The sequence below is a fragment of the Rattus norvegicus genome, chromosome 9 (genome assembly GCF_021556685.1).
Source record: "Rattus norvegicus strain SHRSP/BbbUtx chromosome 9, alternate assembly SHRSP_T2T, whole genome shotgun sequence".
NCBI classification, from domain to species: Eukaryota; Metazoa; Chordata; class Mammalia; order Rodentia; family Muridae; genus Rattus; species Rattus norvegicus.
The window spans coordinates 89,148,974-89,162,498 of NC_141542.1; the positions used below are offsets into that span (position 1 = coordinate 89,148,974).

The following is a 13,525-nucleotide window of genomic DNA, read 5'->3' on the forward strand; positions in this document are numbered from 1 at the left end:
TATCCCTGTCAACAGCGAATGCCCTAGAGAAGAGCATTTAGTCTCCCAGTCAATACCATTAGATACTTAGTATATGCTGGGCATATTTTCCATGCTTACAATTCAGCAGTGCACAAGAGAAGATACCTGTTTTCAAGAGGAAGGGCTAGATAATACATAGGTGAACTAAGTGATTGATGAGATGATTTTAAATAAATGCCTGAAAAACTCAAAATTGGGAAATGTTAGAATAAGACTAGACAATAGCTTGCAAGCCAAGAGGTTGCTTCATATGCAGTGTCAGGGAACAGCTTTCCGAGAAGCTAACATTTGACCAAAGACCAACATGATAGAGAGAGGCCCACTCCACAAGACCTGGGACAGGCCGAGGACACAGAAGGAGTGTCACCCATTGACCCAGAGGCAGGAGTGAACCCAGAAGAGCTCATCTTTAATCGACTGTGAATGAGGAGGCAGAGGGCAGTGCCATGATCAGGGAATGGTCCTGTGTCTGCAGGACTTCCTGGGTTGTGGTAAGGAGCTTGGACTAGTTACTTTTGTGCCTCCAAAGTACTTGAAGGAAACAAGGAGGGATGATTTTCTTTGGCTTGGTTTCAGGGGTTCTCACAGCTGGGAAGGCAGGGCAGAACTCCCTGAGTAGTTTATAAGGTGAGGGTCCTTCTAGGAGGGGTTCGCTTCTGTGTTGAGTCTGTTTTTATAGCTGGTTTTAGATGTGACCAGTGTTCTCTGAGCCATACTGTTTGCCTCTGCTGTTTGGCATGAGTCTCCTAGCCCTTCAATTAGGGATGGAGGATTCTGACCAGAAAACAGAATCCACATCAAAGTCCTTAACTTGTACTTTCCCTACAGTGTCTGCTGCACAGAGCCTTACATCTCCAGGAGCGGCTGCCCCCAATTCAGCAGCACATTTTGAATATGCTGGATCCCCCCACTGAGATGAAAGCAAAATGTGAGATTCCACTCTCTAAAGTAAAGACCCTTTTCCCTCTGACGGAAGTCGTTAAGAAAAAGGACCAAGTGACTGCTCAGGACGTTTTCCAAGACAAGTAAGTACCTGATGTGGTCACCTTGGGGTGACCTTGTAGCAATGCCAGGGGGTGGGAGGATAGTCAGGGCCAGAACCACAGAAAGTCTGGAATTACTGGAATTATGGTCCTTGTGAGCATACACACATGTGGATGTGTAAGTCAGAACAACTTGGATGTTGGTTTTAGGATCAAATTCACGCTGTCAGGTTTGCGTCAGGCTTGGCAGCAGGTTACCCTGCTAGTGTTGAATTGTCCCTTTTCTAAAGTAAAGAGCTGGGGGTGGGAAGGGCAGGCTGCATGTCACCAGATTTCTGTTGTGTGGTCGTGGGGTAGTGTGTGTGGTTAAGTGTCAGTGAGATCTTTGGAGGAGAACCATGACAACCGTGACCCTTTAGCTGTTCTGTTAGTGGGTCACTGACGTGCTTGCCCCATGGCATCAGGGAGACCTTTGCAGGTTAAGGAGTGGGAGGTGCTTCGTATGGTACATGAGCTAAGCCTGCGAAGGGTTGATAAACTGTTTCTTCTTCACATTTTGTTCTGAATCTATATTAATCTCCATCTAAATAAAAGTAAACTAGAAAAAAATATTCATGTGCAGAATCCTTTGGGTGTGTAACATTGACTTTCCAGAATTCATCCAACTGGTTATTGGTGATTTTTTTTCTTAAGCCCAAATCATGTTTCTTTCTGCTGCATTTTGAGATTTGGCATCAGACCATGATCTCTCCCCGCCACCCCCATTTTCATTGGTTTCCTTCCCACAGCTGTATCTTCATTGACAAAGAAAGGCATATTATTTATAAATACCCAGTGGGAAAGGAAGAGTAATTTCCAGAAACTTTCATTGGTTTCTATAAATCAATGTTTAGTGAATTATTGTACAAGTTGAATAGAAAGCCCTGCATTTTTCATAGCTTCCCAGAGGTAAATATTCCAACCTTTGTGAGATTTTGAAGGAAAAAAGAAAAAACAAAACAGACTAAACTGGTTTGATCCTGTTCCACGTCCTCCCCTCACACCCTGGAGAGCTTTGCTGACCTTTTTATTCTGTCTTGCTTTCTCCTACATAGGACGCTTGTCCTTAAAATTCCACCTCACCTCCATCTCTCTCTGCCTGTTTGCCACTGGGTCCAGCCGAGAGCAGCTCAATGAAGTCTGGGTCCCTCTTCCTGTGGCACCTTGCCCTGGTCTCCCTGCAACCACACGACTGTTCTCTCCCCATATTAAACTTCAGTTCGTGATCTTGATTACCTTCTGGGACTATGGGAAAGAAATAGACTGTTTTCTCCTCTTCCTTCGATTAAAATGTAAATTAGCTGGTTAAGAAATAAACCTCGGAGCCGTACAGGGCAGTTTCCTGTGATTTGATCCCTCACTGATTACACCTTTAGCCGCCGTCCTGTCCCTCATGTCCTTGGAGGCTTGGGTGCGCTCAGGTTCTTGTTCCTTGCACCTGAGAGTGTGTGTGACACAGCCAAGCGATCTGCCTGGGGCCTGGGGGTTAGCTCACCCGTACATGCTTACACACGTTCCTGTTCTGTTCTCCACCTTTTATTACCAGAAGTCTTAGTTTTTAAGAACTGTAGACGCGATGAATTTAGCAAATATTTTCTTAGCACCTCTCTTATTCAAGGATGATTCAGTCTCCTTCACATGGGTAATAAACCCCTCCATTTTAATGAGAAGCCTCCAGTCAGCTTTAAAGGCTAAGGGGGAAACAGGTTGCTAATGCCGAGCTATGGTTTTGTATTTATTCACCATCCTTGACTCCAGTTTACCAATTTCCAGTAGATAGGAAAAGAGCTAAGATTTGGGGGTGACAATTATCTGCTGAGGAAGTTTCATAGTAAGAAGCAAGATGTCACTCGATAGGATTTTGGTTGAATAATTTTTATCTTTATGCTAATTTCTTCCTCTAAATACAGCCGTGGGCAGGCGAGATGGTTCAATGGGTAAAGATTCTTACCTTGAAAGCCTGACTGCCTGAAAATGGGTGGAGAAACCAGCTTGGCAAAGTGGTCCTCTGACCACCCATGTTCATACCATGGCACCTGCCCGTCCACAACAGTAACTGACAGAAGTTAAAACCAGCCTCATTTCAAGAGGCATCATCATGACTACAAAATCCAGGGTTAAAGCACTCTGAACTGCTGGGAGGGGGCCAGTAGTCTAAAGTCAGCGACACAGCATCGTTCTGAAAACATGGCACATCTGAGAAACTGCTGTGCACCTTCAGCCTGATGGATACCTGTACGTGTAGTGCCAGTGTCTTCGTTTCCAAAGGGGAAAAGTTCTGTTGGCGCCTGCGTGTAGTCCACAGTATGCCGCATGCTACCTGCATTGTTTGAAAACACTGCTCCCTTAATGTTGGCGTCCGCCTTGGAGGAAAGTGTCATACCCAGGTGTTGCAGGTGACTGGGGGCATCTGACGTCCAGCTCTGCATGTGTGACACACATGTGTCCTTGCTTTCTTTTGAACTTTGCGTAGCTCATCTAAGGTCTGCTGCTTTTTCCAAGTCCCCTGACACTTCCCTCCCTGTTTACTCTCAGCAGCCAGCTCCATTTTACTAATGTTCAAGACCTGAGACTCTGGAGTCAGCCAGTGAGAGTCAACTCTGTAGGTAGAAGCTCTTACCCTCTGTTTCCTCATGAGTGAGATGGGATGGCAGGAGTACCTACCTGCCTCAGGGGTGTCGTGAGGACTAATTGGATAACTCATGCTGTTTACCTAGAACCCACCTCAGTATGTATCATATCATATCAAATCAAATCATATCAAGAACAGTGTCTTATCTGTCAACAGTCTCCTAACAACCCTCATCATGTCCCTAGCACATTATCAAGGACAGCAGTGGCAATGATGGTACTGATTTCATAGAGAAGCTAGTAGCCATAAGTGGGTACTTCCAATGTGTGGACCATCTCCTCTCTGAACATGCCTACTTTGCAGCCATCTTTATTCCCTTCTCTCCAGGCCCAGTGGACACAGGACACCTCATCCTTCATCCCTTCACTTCTTCTCCATCCCTGTGGCCTGAGCTCCCATCTGTTGTCTTATCTGTTACCCCCGTCCACTAAGGTCGTCTTTCCACTGTACCCCACCCTCATCATGTTAACAGTTCTTTCATCTAAAACAAACTATCCCTCCAGGCTCCTCCTCCAAATGGCTACTTGTTACTAATTATAATCTAATCTAACCACTCTCTTTCCTTCCAAGGCTTGGCCTATTGGAAGAATAATCTACATTGCTGCTTTTCTTGGCTCATCCTCCTTGACTGCCTCTTTGAAGATCCAAACTACAGAACTGCTTAAGATGCCATCAGCCTTGTGCTTTCTCTCCAGTGACTTTTCTCTTAGCTGCATTTGACAATGTCCATTATTCTCCTGTCTTGAAACTTTGTATCTCCCGTGACTTAAGCTTCCAGATTTTTTCCTAGTCTTTGGAAACTCCCTGCCAGACTCCTCTGATGTTTCCTTTCCCTGCCAACCGTACACATGTTGTGTATAGTGCTTGTCTTCAGAACAGTTGTACTCAGTGAACACAGTATGATGTGGGATGCCTTCCTGGCATTATCTGCTTGGATGCTCTGGCCATCCTATGAAGTGGGCTGCTTTGTTTATGTCATTTAAGTCTGAGAATTGGAGAAAAGGAACAACTTGCCTCAGATCTCAGTCAGCAAGTGTTACAGGAAGGATTTAATAAATGTGCACAGTCTGAATCCAGAGCTCAGACACTCAGCCAGAATACCATTTTGCCCTCACAAACACAGGCACCATTGCCGTTTTATGTACGGGCTTCAGAAGCCACACAGTCTGCATCCTGTCCATGGGTGGCTCAGGTGTCTCTATGTATCTGAAATTCAGTGTATACAGAAATGGTGGCTTCATTGTGTCTCTCTGAGCACCGTGCTTCCAAGGCCTCCCCTCCTCCATGCTGTTCTTTCCTATTTGAGAGAATGGCAGCTGATTTCTCGGGACTCATCCCTTTCTTAACTTTCCATGTCTGATTGGTTTACCAAGTTGTATTAAATTTACCCCAAATCTGCTCCTTTCAGTTCAGGTTAATGTAGTGGCTAATGGCATTGATTTTAGAGTCAGATAGATTTGAATCTAAATCCAGACATTTCCCCTTACTGGCAATTGACATTGGCAGGTTGGGCTGTGCCCTGTAAAACAAATACCCTCGTTTGATGAGCTTTCAGTCGCTCTTCTACAGAAGACAATGGCAGTAGATAGTCTCGAGGGCTGTTGCACAGTTTAACTGAGATAATTCAACCAAGCTTGGCTCACTTAGCGCCTGGCCCTTTAGCTCTTAATAGCATTTCCCACCAGCGTTGCCTGTGCATGCTCTCGCCTTCTGTTTCAGCCCATCCGACTGAGACAGTCTGTGGCTAATTCCCTTCTTCCTGGTCTCAATCCTTTCCAAATGCTTGGCTCCCTCAGCAAATTTTGTGCTTCCTTTTCCTTTTTCAACATTTCCTGGTTTATTATAAGAAATGTGAAAAATACAGAGGAAGAGGTGCATAGAGTAAGGTGTTTAGAAATATGTCCAAATGTCTGTGTCTTCTAGTGAACCGTGATCCAGGCCCCTTCAGGCTCAGAGGCTATCTGAACAATTCCCCTTTGAGGTTTCTTTTGAAATAAAACAATTCATTTGTATTAGTGTTTTGCCTGCATGTCTGTACACCACACACATGCAGTGCCCACAGAGGCCAAAAGAGGGCGTCGGATCCCTCAGAACCAGAGGTACAGATGGTTGTGAGCCACTATATGGGTGCTGGGAATTGAACCTGGGTCCTCTGGAAGAGCAGCCACTGCTCTTCACTGCTGAACCATCTTGAGATCTTATGAAAAGAAACCTTTAGCCTCATCTTTCCTCAGAGGGAGTAGAGTAGAAACCCAGCTTCCTAAGCTTGCCTTAGTCTTTTTAGTGATTCCTCCTGATTCCCTTTCCCTAAGCTACTCAGGGGCTGCCAGGCAGTTACAGTGAGTTTTTAAAACCTTATTACATTCTTCTTATTTATGTGTGTGTGTTTGGGGGGGAGGGTATGCCTGCACTGTGGCACACGTAGATTCCTGTGGGAGTTGATTCCTGGAGGAGAAACTCAGGTTGTTAGGCTTAGTGGCAGGTGCCTTTGTCCCCTAAGCCATCTCTTTAGCTTGAGTGATTGTGTGTGTGTGTGTGTGTGTGTGTGTGTGTGTGTGTGTGTGTGTGTGTGTGTTTAGAGTAGGGTCACATTACTGTTTCTTAAAGTTCTTTAATGCCATGATTCTTAAGCCTTCCTCTCCCACCCCCTTTTCTGTAATGGACTCATTCAGTGTAAACACTAAGAACCCTCTCTCCAGAAGCTCTTCTTATGCTGCACATTTTGAATGTCATTTCAGTAGTTCTGATTCCTCAAACTGCAGATCACCCTTGCTTTCAGTGGCCCCTCTGCTTGCTACCTAAGATGATGGGACTGTTAACAAAGGAGAAAGCCAGCAACCATACAGAAGTCTATACACTCCAGCTATCTTCACAAAACCGTTTGCTACAAAACTGTTTGCTTTCCTCATCCCCTTTGATTGGGGGGTTGACCCAGGGCCTCACACGCATGCTCCATCAGTGAATTGCACCCCCAGTCATCTCTACATTTGTGCTGTCTAGGCCCATCTCTTACTTCTTTCCAGCTAAGATAGCACTCGCTAGTTGTGGCTGCTTAGCAAAGGATTTTCTTTTCGTGTATTTACATTACTTAAATATGTCAGCACTTGGAAGTATTGATTGCCTATTAGTGTTTGCAAACTTTTTAAAAAATTTTTATTTATCTGAGTACACTGTAGCTGTCATCAGACACACCAGAAGAGGGCACCAGATCCCATCACAGATGGTTGTGAGCCACCATGTGGTTGCTGGGAATTGAATCCAGGACCTCTGGAAGAGCAGTCAGTGCTCTTCTGAGACATCTCTCCAGCCCTTGTGTTTGCAAATTAAGGGTTTAGAATCTAGCTTAGTGGCTGACACATAAATGTTCCTTGCACATTTTGCTAAGTTAATTATCAAATGTATACACATTTCTGAGAGTAAATGAGAAAGAAAGAAAGAAATTCCACACAGTCCCATCACCCAGTTGTAGCTCCGTAGAGGGTTTGGTGTCCACGTGGCCACATGGGTATTGTCTGCATTCTAGGGCTTAGAGTCCTATAGATAATCTGGTGGTTTAGTCATTGTCTTTTCCACATCACAGAGATTTTATAAGTGTTACATGCAGAATTTCTAACACTACTATTAACTATTTAACCTTGAAACTATTAGCCATATTAACATTTTACTATGTACTTATTTCTGGGGTCGTTTTTTACCTGCTGGGGACAAGGGAATGTAGTACACATACTGTATACTTTTATCCTTCCTTTTCCCAAATCATATTTTAGAGGGTTTAAGAAGGTCATTGTGTGTTTTGACTCTGTAGCTCCACAAAACTTAATGTGACACATTGTATGTGAAATGCCTCTTTCTGTTCTTTTTAAAAACGATTTTTACTTACTTATTTTTATTTTTTGAGAGTTTTGAGTTTTATACCACATGTTCTGATCATATGCAACCTCTTTCTCTCAGCTCTTCCTAGATATACCCCTCTTCCTTACCCACCTAACTCTGTGACTTAAAAAGAAAAAAGTCTTAAAGAATAATATGTGCTGCCCAAATGTGGGCTATGTCCCCTTCCACTGGAGAATGGTTGGTTAAACAGGCTCTGCATTCTTAGAGAAAACAGTCTCTTCCTCTGCTAGCAGCAACGGCCCATTTGCTCCGTGGCTAGGCTTCGGACTGTGTGCCTAACTCCTCTCTAAGGCAGGATTTGGTCTGGCTTGAGCTTGGACAGGTTTTGTGCATGTTGTTCCCATCCTGTGAGTTCATATTTACAGCTGTCCTGCTGTGTCCAGGAGATGTTGCCTCACAGTCACGAATCATTACATACACCTCTTTTTTTCATAATTTATTTTTTTATTCATATTACATTCCAATAAAAGCCCTCTCCCTCCTCTCTTCTCAGTCCCACCCTTGCAAACCCCTCCCTTCATCCTTCCCTCCCCTTTTTCCTCAGAGAAGGGGAAGTCCCCCTTGGGTACCACCCCTCCCTGGGACATCTAGTCCCAGCAAGATTAAGTACCTCCTCTCTCATTGAGGCCCAGTCAGGCAGTCTAGACAGGGGAAGGGGATTCAGTGGCAGGCAACAGAGTCAGAGACAGTTCCCACTCCAGTTGTTTGGGGACCCACATGGAAACCAAACTGCACATCTGCTACGAGTGTGTGTGTGTGTGTGTGTGTGTGTGTGTGTGTGTGTGTGTGTGTGTGTAGGCTAGGTCTAGCCCCTGAATGTTCTTTGGTTGATGGTTCAGTTTCTGTGAACTTCCACAGGCACAGACACCTTATACACTTTCTCCCCTTCTTCACCAGTGATTCTTGAGCCTTAAGGGGGAGGCCCTGTGTCTGTGTTCCCTTTAGAGCTGAGTATTCTGTAGTCTCTTAGTCTCTGCTCTTTGGCCAGTTGTGGGTCTGTGTCAGTCACCATCTATTGAAAACAAAAGTTTCTTAGATGAGGTAGAGAGTTCCATTGATCTGATGCAGAAAGGAATGTAGAAATCCATGTAGGACGTGCATTCTTTAGTTTGGTCTGGATTGATCAACTGATGTCTGTTTGTCTATTTGTCTGCCTGCCTGCCTGCCTATCTGTCTGTCTGTCTGTCTGTCTGAGTGTCTGAGTGTTTGCCTGCATGCATGTATATGTATCACATGTATTCCTTGTGTCTGTGGAGGCCAGAAGGGGGTACCAGATCCCATGGAACTGGAATTGCAGACTGTGGTGAGCTCCCATGTTGGTGCTAGGAGCCAAACCTTGGTCTTCTGTAAGAACAGCAAATTCTCTTAACCACTAAGCCATCTCTCAGTGATGTTTCTTAATATTATATGCATTAATTTGTATTTTGGGAAGAGAATAGTTGATACACTAATGGCATTTTCCATTGCAATACTTTCCTTAGAGCAAATGGAAGCTAAGCCAAGTGATAACTTAAACTCTAAAACCCAGACAATATCCCAAGATCGGATCACATGAGTGAACCAGGAAGATGTGAGAGGTTGAGACTAGGGCTGGCAAGATGGCTCAGCACATAAAAGCACTCACTGTGCTTGCCCAATGACCCAAGTTGGATCTAGAATCCACAGTGGAGAGAGACCCAGCTGTCTTATGTTGTCCTTTGACCTCTACATCCAAGCTTTAGCATAGGGGTGTCTATATACACACACATACACACTAATACTAATACTAATACTAATAATAAAAAATAATAAGTTAAAATTTCAAGTTAAAAAAATCTACAAAAGTCTAAGTCTGGAAACCAGGTATATTATGCCCCATCTTCAGCTCAACCTCCTTCTTGTCTCTTGAGAAGAACTGGCAGAGGCTAACTGCAGCGTCTGGCTGTAGCTAGTTTTCATACTTCTGGGATTAGGGATTAGTCTTCCTCGGGTCTGTGTGCTTTTCTTTCATGTCTGCCATCAGCCTTTATGTACTAACACTGTTCTTGTAAGGAAAGAGCTGTGATGGCTTTGCCTTTTGAGCTTCCTGGTCCTTGCCCTGTCTTCTCACCTTTCTACTTCTCAATGGAAAAATGTCAGTGAAAAGAAAGTCTTAGGTCACACAATGTTTATTACTGTGCTAATTATTCTGTGCATCCCTGTAAGAGAAGGTTCATTATTGAGTCCAGTCTCTGCCTGTTTAATTTTCGCTTCATTTTAAAGATGCCCTCTTCTATGGACTCAGAGTCTGAAGGTGGTGATTTGAGCAAAAAGCCAACACATTTTGAAATACTAGAATTGAAAATCTTTAATAGAGAGAAAGTGCCTGGCATGCACAAGACTATGAGTTCGATCCCAGCACTCTCTCCAAGGTGAAATGATGTGTATATTCATTAGTTCCAGTTACTAAACACAATAACGTTTACTTATTTTAAACTGTCATGTTATTTTTGACATATATAATTTTAGTTTGTCAATTAAAATAGATTATTTCTTGGTGTGTATGTATGTGTGTGCATATGTATTCATGCTTGTATATGTATGCACATGTATGTGTGTGCCATGTTTAAAAAATATTTTTCTTGAGATAGGATCTCTCATTGTCCTGGAACTCACCAAGTAGGCTATGATAGCCAGTTCCAAGGGTCTGCCTATCTCTACCTCTCAGACACTAGGCTGCAGCACCCCACCATGTCACACACACACACACACACACACACACACACACACATACATATGTACACACATGCACACATGCTCACACATGCATGTACTCACACATTACATACTCATGCACATATATACACACACATGCACACACACACGCACACATATCAATTCTCACACACGCATACACATGCACATAGACGCATACACACGTGCACATGCACATGCACACATATACACTCTCACATATACATGCATACATATGAGTACACACACGCACATGTACACACATGCACACACACATAAATATACACTCATACATGTAAACACACATGCACATACACACATGCATGCACATGCACATACACATGCACACACATGTACACATATACATATACACATATAACATACACACACACATCTCTCTGTCTGTCTGTCTGTCTGTCTGTCTGTCTGTCTGTCTTACCCTGCCTTCTGGAAATTGAACTCAGATCCCTCTGCTTGCAAGATAAGGCACTTTACTGACTGAGCCATCTCCCTAGCCCTAACTGGACCTTAGTTAGGAATTTCTTAGTTACTATTCAATTGTTTCTTGATGGCTGCCCTTGGCCTACTATTTCTCTGGGAGAAAATTCTTCATATTTCTGTGTTTCACTGCGTGAGGGAGATGATGGGTTGTGTCTTTGGGTTGAATTTACTTTTCTCCTATTCCTTAGCATCCCCATGTCTCTGAAGCCAACACATTAGGAAAGCCTGCCTATTACTTGAGGCAAGATATTTGATGGCCTTTCTTGGAGCCATCTTTCTCTTGGCACACAGATTCTGTTGATCATTGTTAGTGCTGTGCTCAAATAAAATCAGGGCTGTAAGAAAGCAGATTAAAAGGTTTGCAGATTAAAAAACATTTAACACTTAAAAACAAAGTTTTTCCATATTTACCTTGTGATTGTCTAATAGGTTTTGACACTTTTAATTGCAAGCTTATAGAGATCTTCCATAGGTTGGTACAATGGAAAAGTTGGGTTTTCAGACACAGCGCTCATCCAGGTACATGAAAAGCTATGGCTCTGGATTCTGGGATGGGAACCAGGGGGGTGCCTGATGGCAGATGAATTTCTTAGTTAACATTCAGCTTCTGATGCAGCTGCTGCTGCTGACTTCTGAATTGCTATAAAGCAAAGCCCACGTTACTCCAAGGCCTCTTCTCAGGGCCCCAAGGCAGAGAGAGGGTGCCCGCAATTTGGATAGAATGTCTAACTGTTGTGTGTCTTTACTTTGATGCCTCGAAGATAACTCTGTACTTTTCACATCTTAGCTATTGTATTTTTATTTTGTTATAAGGGGGAAACACCCGTTTCTTGTTTCTTTCTTTCTAGTAATGAAGAGGGGCCCGCTGCTAAAAAATACAAGACTGAGAAAGAAGAAGGTCACATCAGCATCTCCAGCCTGGCAGAAGGGAATGTCACCAAGGTAAACTGAGCTCTTCTAGTGTCCCTTTCTCCCTCCGAGGAAGGCCAAGGTTTGCGCTTGATGAGTGCTTACGTACCACTCTATCTGATCCTCTCTGTATGTGAGCCATCTAGGCCCATCCCACGTTTTTCCTTTCTTTCTGGAAGTAATTAATAGTAGTGAGTGATATGTAGAATTATGTGTTGGATTATAGTAAACAGATCTCTGAATAAGATGTAGACCACAGAATGCCTTCATGGTAGTACCCTTGTACAGACATTCATACTGGCTTCATTTTGCCATTTTCCATTGGGTCAAGATGATAGGATTAAGTGGGGGACAGTTAATGATATGGGTCTTATTCCCCAAATACATAAAACTGAAGTAAGTGTACTTTTCCTGACTTCTAATGTAATGCTTCAGGGGCTGGAGAGATGCCTCTGATAGTTGAGAGCACCCAAGTTTGCTCCCCAGCACCCACGTGGGGTGTCCCACAGTCTCCTGTATCTCCAGGTCCACGGGATCCAACACTTGCAGAGAGAATTTCTTATGTACCGTGTGGAAGCATCGCCTGTCAGTAAAAAGCTGATGGCCTATTAGCTGAGGCAGGAACTAGAAGGTGGGACATTTGGCAGAGATAGAATTCAGGCAAAGAGTCAAGAGTGGGAGATTTCCCCGCAGACTGGAGGAAGATGGACAGATAAAAAGAGGAGAGGTAACCAAGGAGAGAGCCACACGGCAGACACGGACTAAAATAAGCAGGTTATATAAGTTACAAGCTAGTCGGGGAACGAGCCCAAGTAGTGTAGTGAATAATTAAGTCCCAAGTTGTTATTCTGGGAAAAGAGACTGGGTAGAAAAGCTCGTGGCTACACACACCTCTGGCCTTCTCTGGTACCTACACTCATGTGCACAAGCCCACACACAATTACACACGGGAAATTTAAAAATAATGAAGATAAATCAAAAAAAAAAAAAAACCCAAAAAACAAACCACAAAAAAACCACCTTCAAAACAGAACTTGATTATGACTTTCCAAATGAAATTCCCTTTGTTGCCGAGAGCTTTATTTGAAGAGAAGGTTTTTGGAGCTTAAGTCAATTACCTTATGTACAGCATTGATTTGAATTAACGTATCTTAGCATTTCCCTGTTAGCAAAGTGAAACAGAAATGTCTCGGTAAAATTCAATGTCTCAATGGTGGTTTGGACATAGTGGGGAATCTTCTGTTGAGAAGTCAAGATGTCGTGCTCTGAGGACTTTTCTGTGCACGATCCCAAGCCAAGCAGAAATAGTCCACTTTCTTGTAAAGTTAACGATTGTCTGCTCAGGGCTAAGTGCTGCAAAGGCTGTTAGGGTGGAGATTAATGTGGATTAGAGACAGGGGTGTGATCAGAAAGTGAGTGAGAGAGTTTGCAATGCTTTACATTTGTATATGTGATTTGGTCTTTTAAATGGACTTGTTCTATATGGGCATCTTTACGTGTACTGCCAAAACTTCAATGCCAAAGGACCAGAAGCAGCTCCCTCCCCTGAAAAAAAGAAAACAGCAGCTCAGTAGGTCAAACATTTGGCTGTTGTTGCCCATCTTCCCTGTCCAGACTGGTTTGGTATCAGAATGTACGGGTGGTCTTTACCACATAAAGCCTTCAAGCTGGGCTGACTGGTGACTTGGATTGTAATACTTTTGACTCCTCTGGAGATAAGCCACCTTGAATGACGAAAGTCAAGTGAAAAGAGACAGGGCACCTGAGTAACTGCTTTAATTTTCTAGTTTTTATTTTTTAAATCGATGTTTATCACAAATGCATGCCACGTGTA

General features: G+C 43.5%; 1 protein-coding gene across 4 annotated transcripts in view; it reads left to right on the plus strand.

Moving 5' to 3' along the window:
* Xrcc5 (X-ray repair cross complementing 5) overlaps nucleotides 1–13,525 on the plus strand; it is an 88,691-nt gene that overhangs the window by 36,605 nt on the left and 38,561 nt on the right. For all 4 annotated transcript variants that reach the window (NM_177419.3, XM_087566712.1, XM_087566713.1 and 1 more), the window contains 2 exon segments: nucleotides 850–1,046; nucleotides 11,631–11,724. In NM_177419.3, the coding sequence (NP_803154.2) occupies nucleotides 850–1,046; nucleotides 11,631–11,724 (291 nt within the window).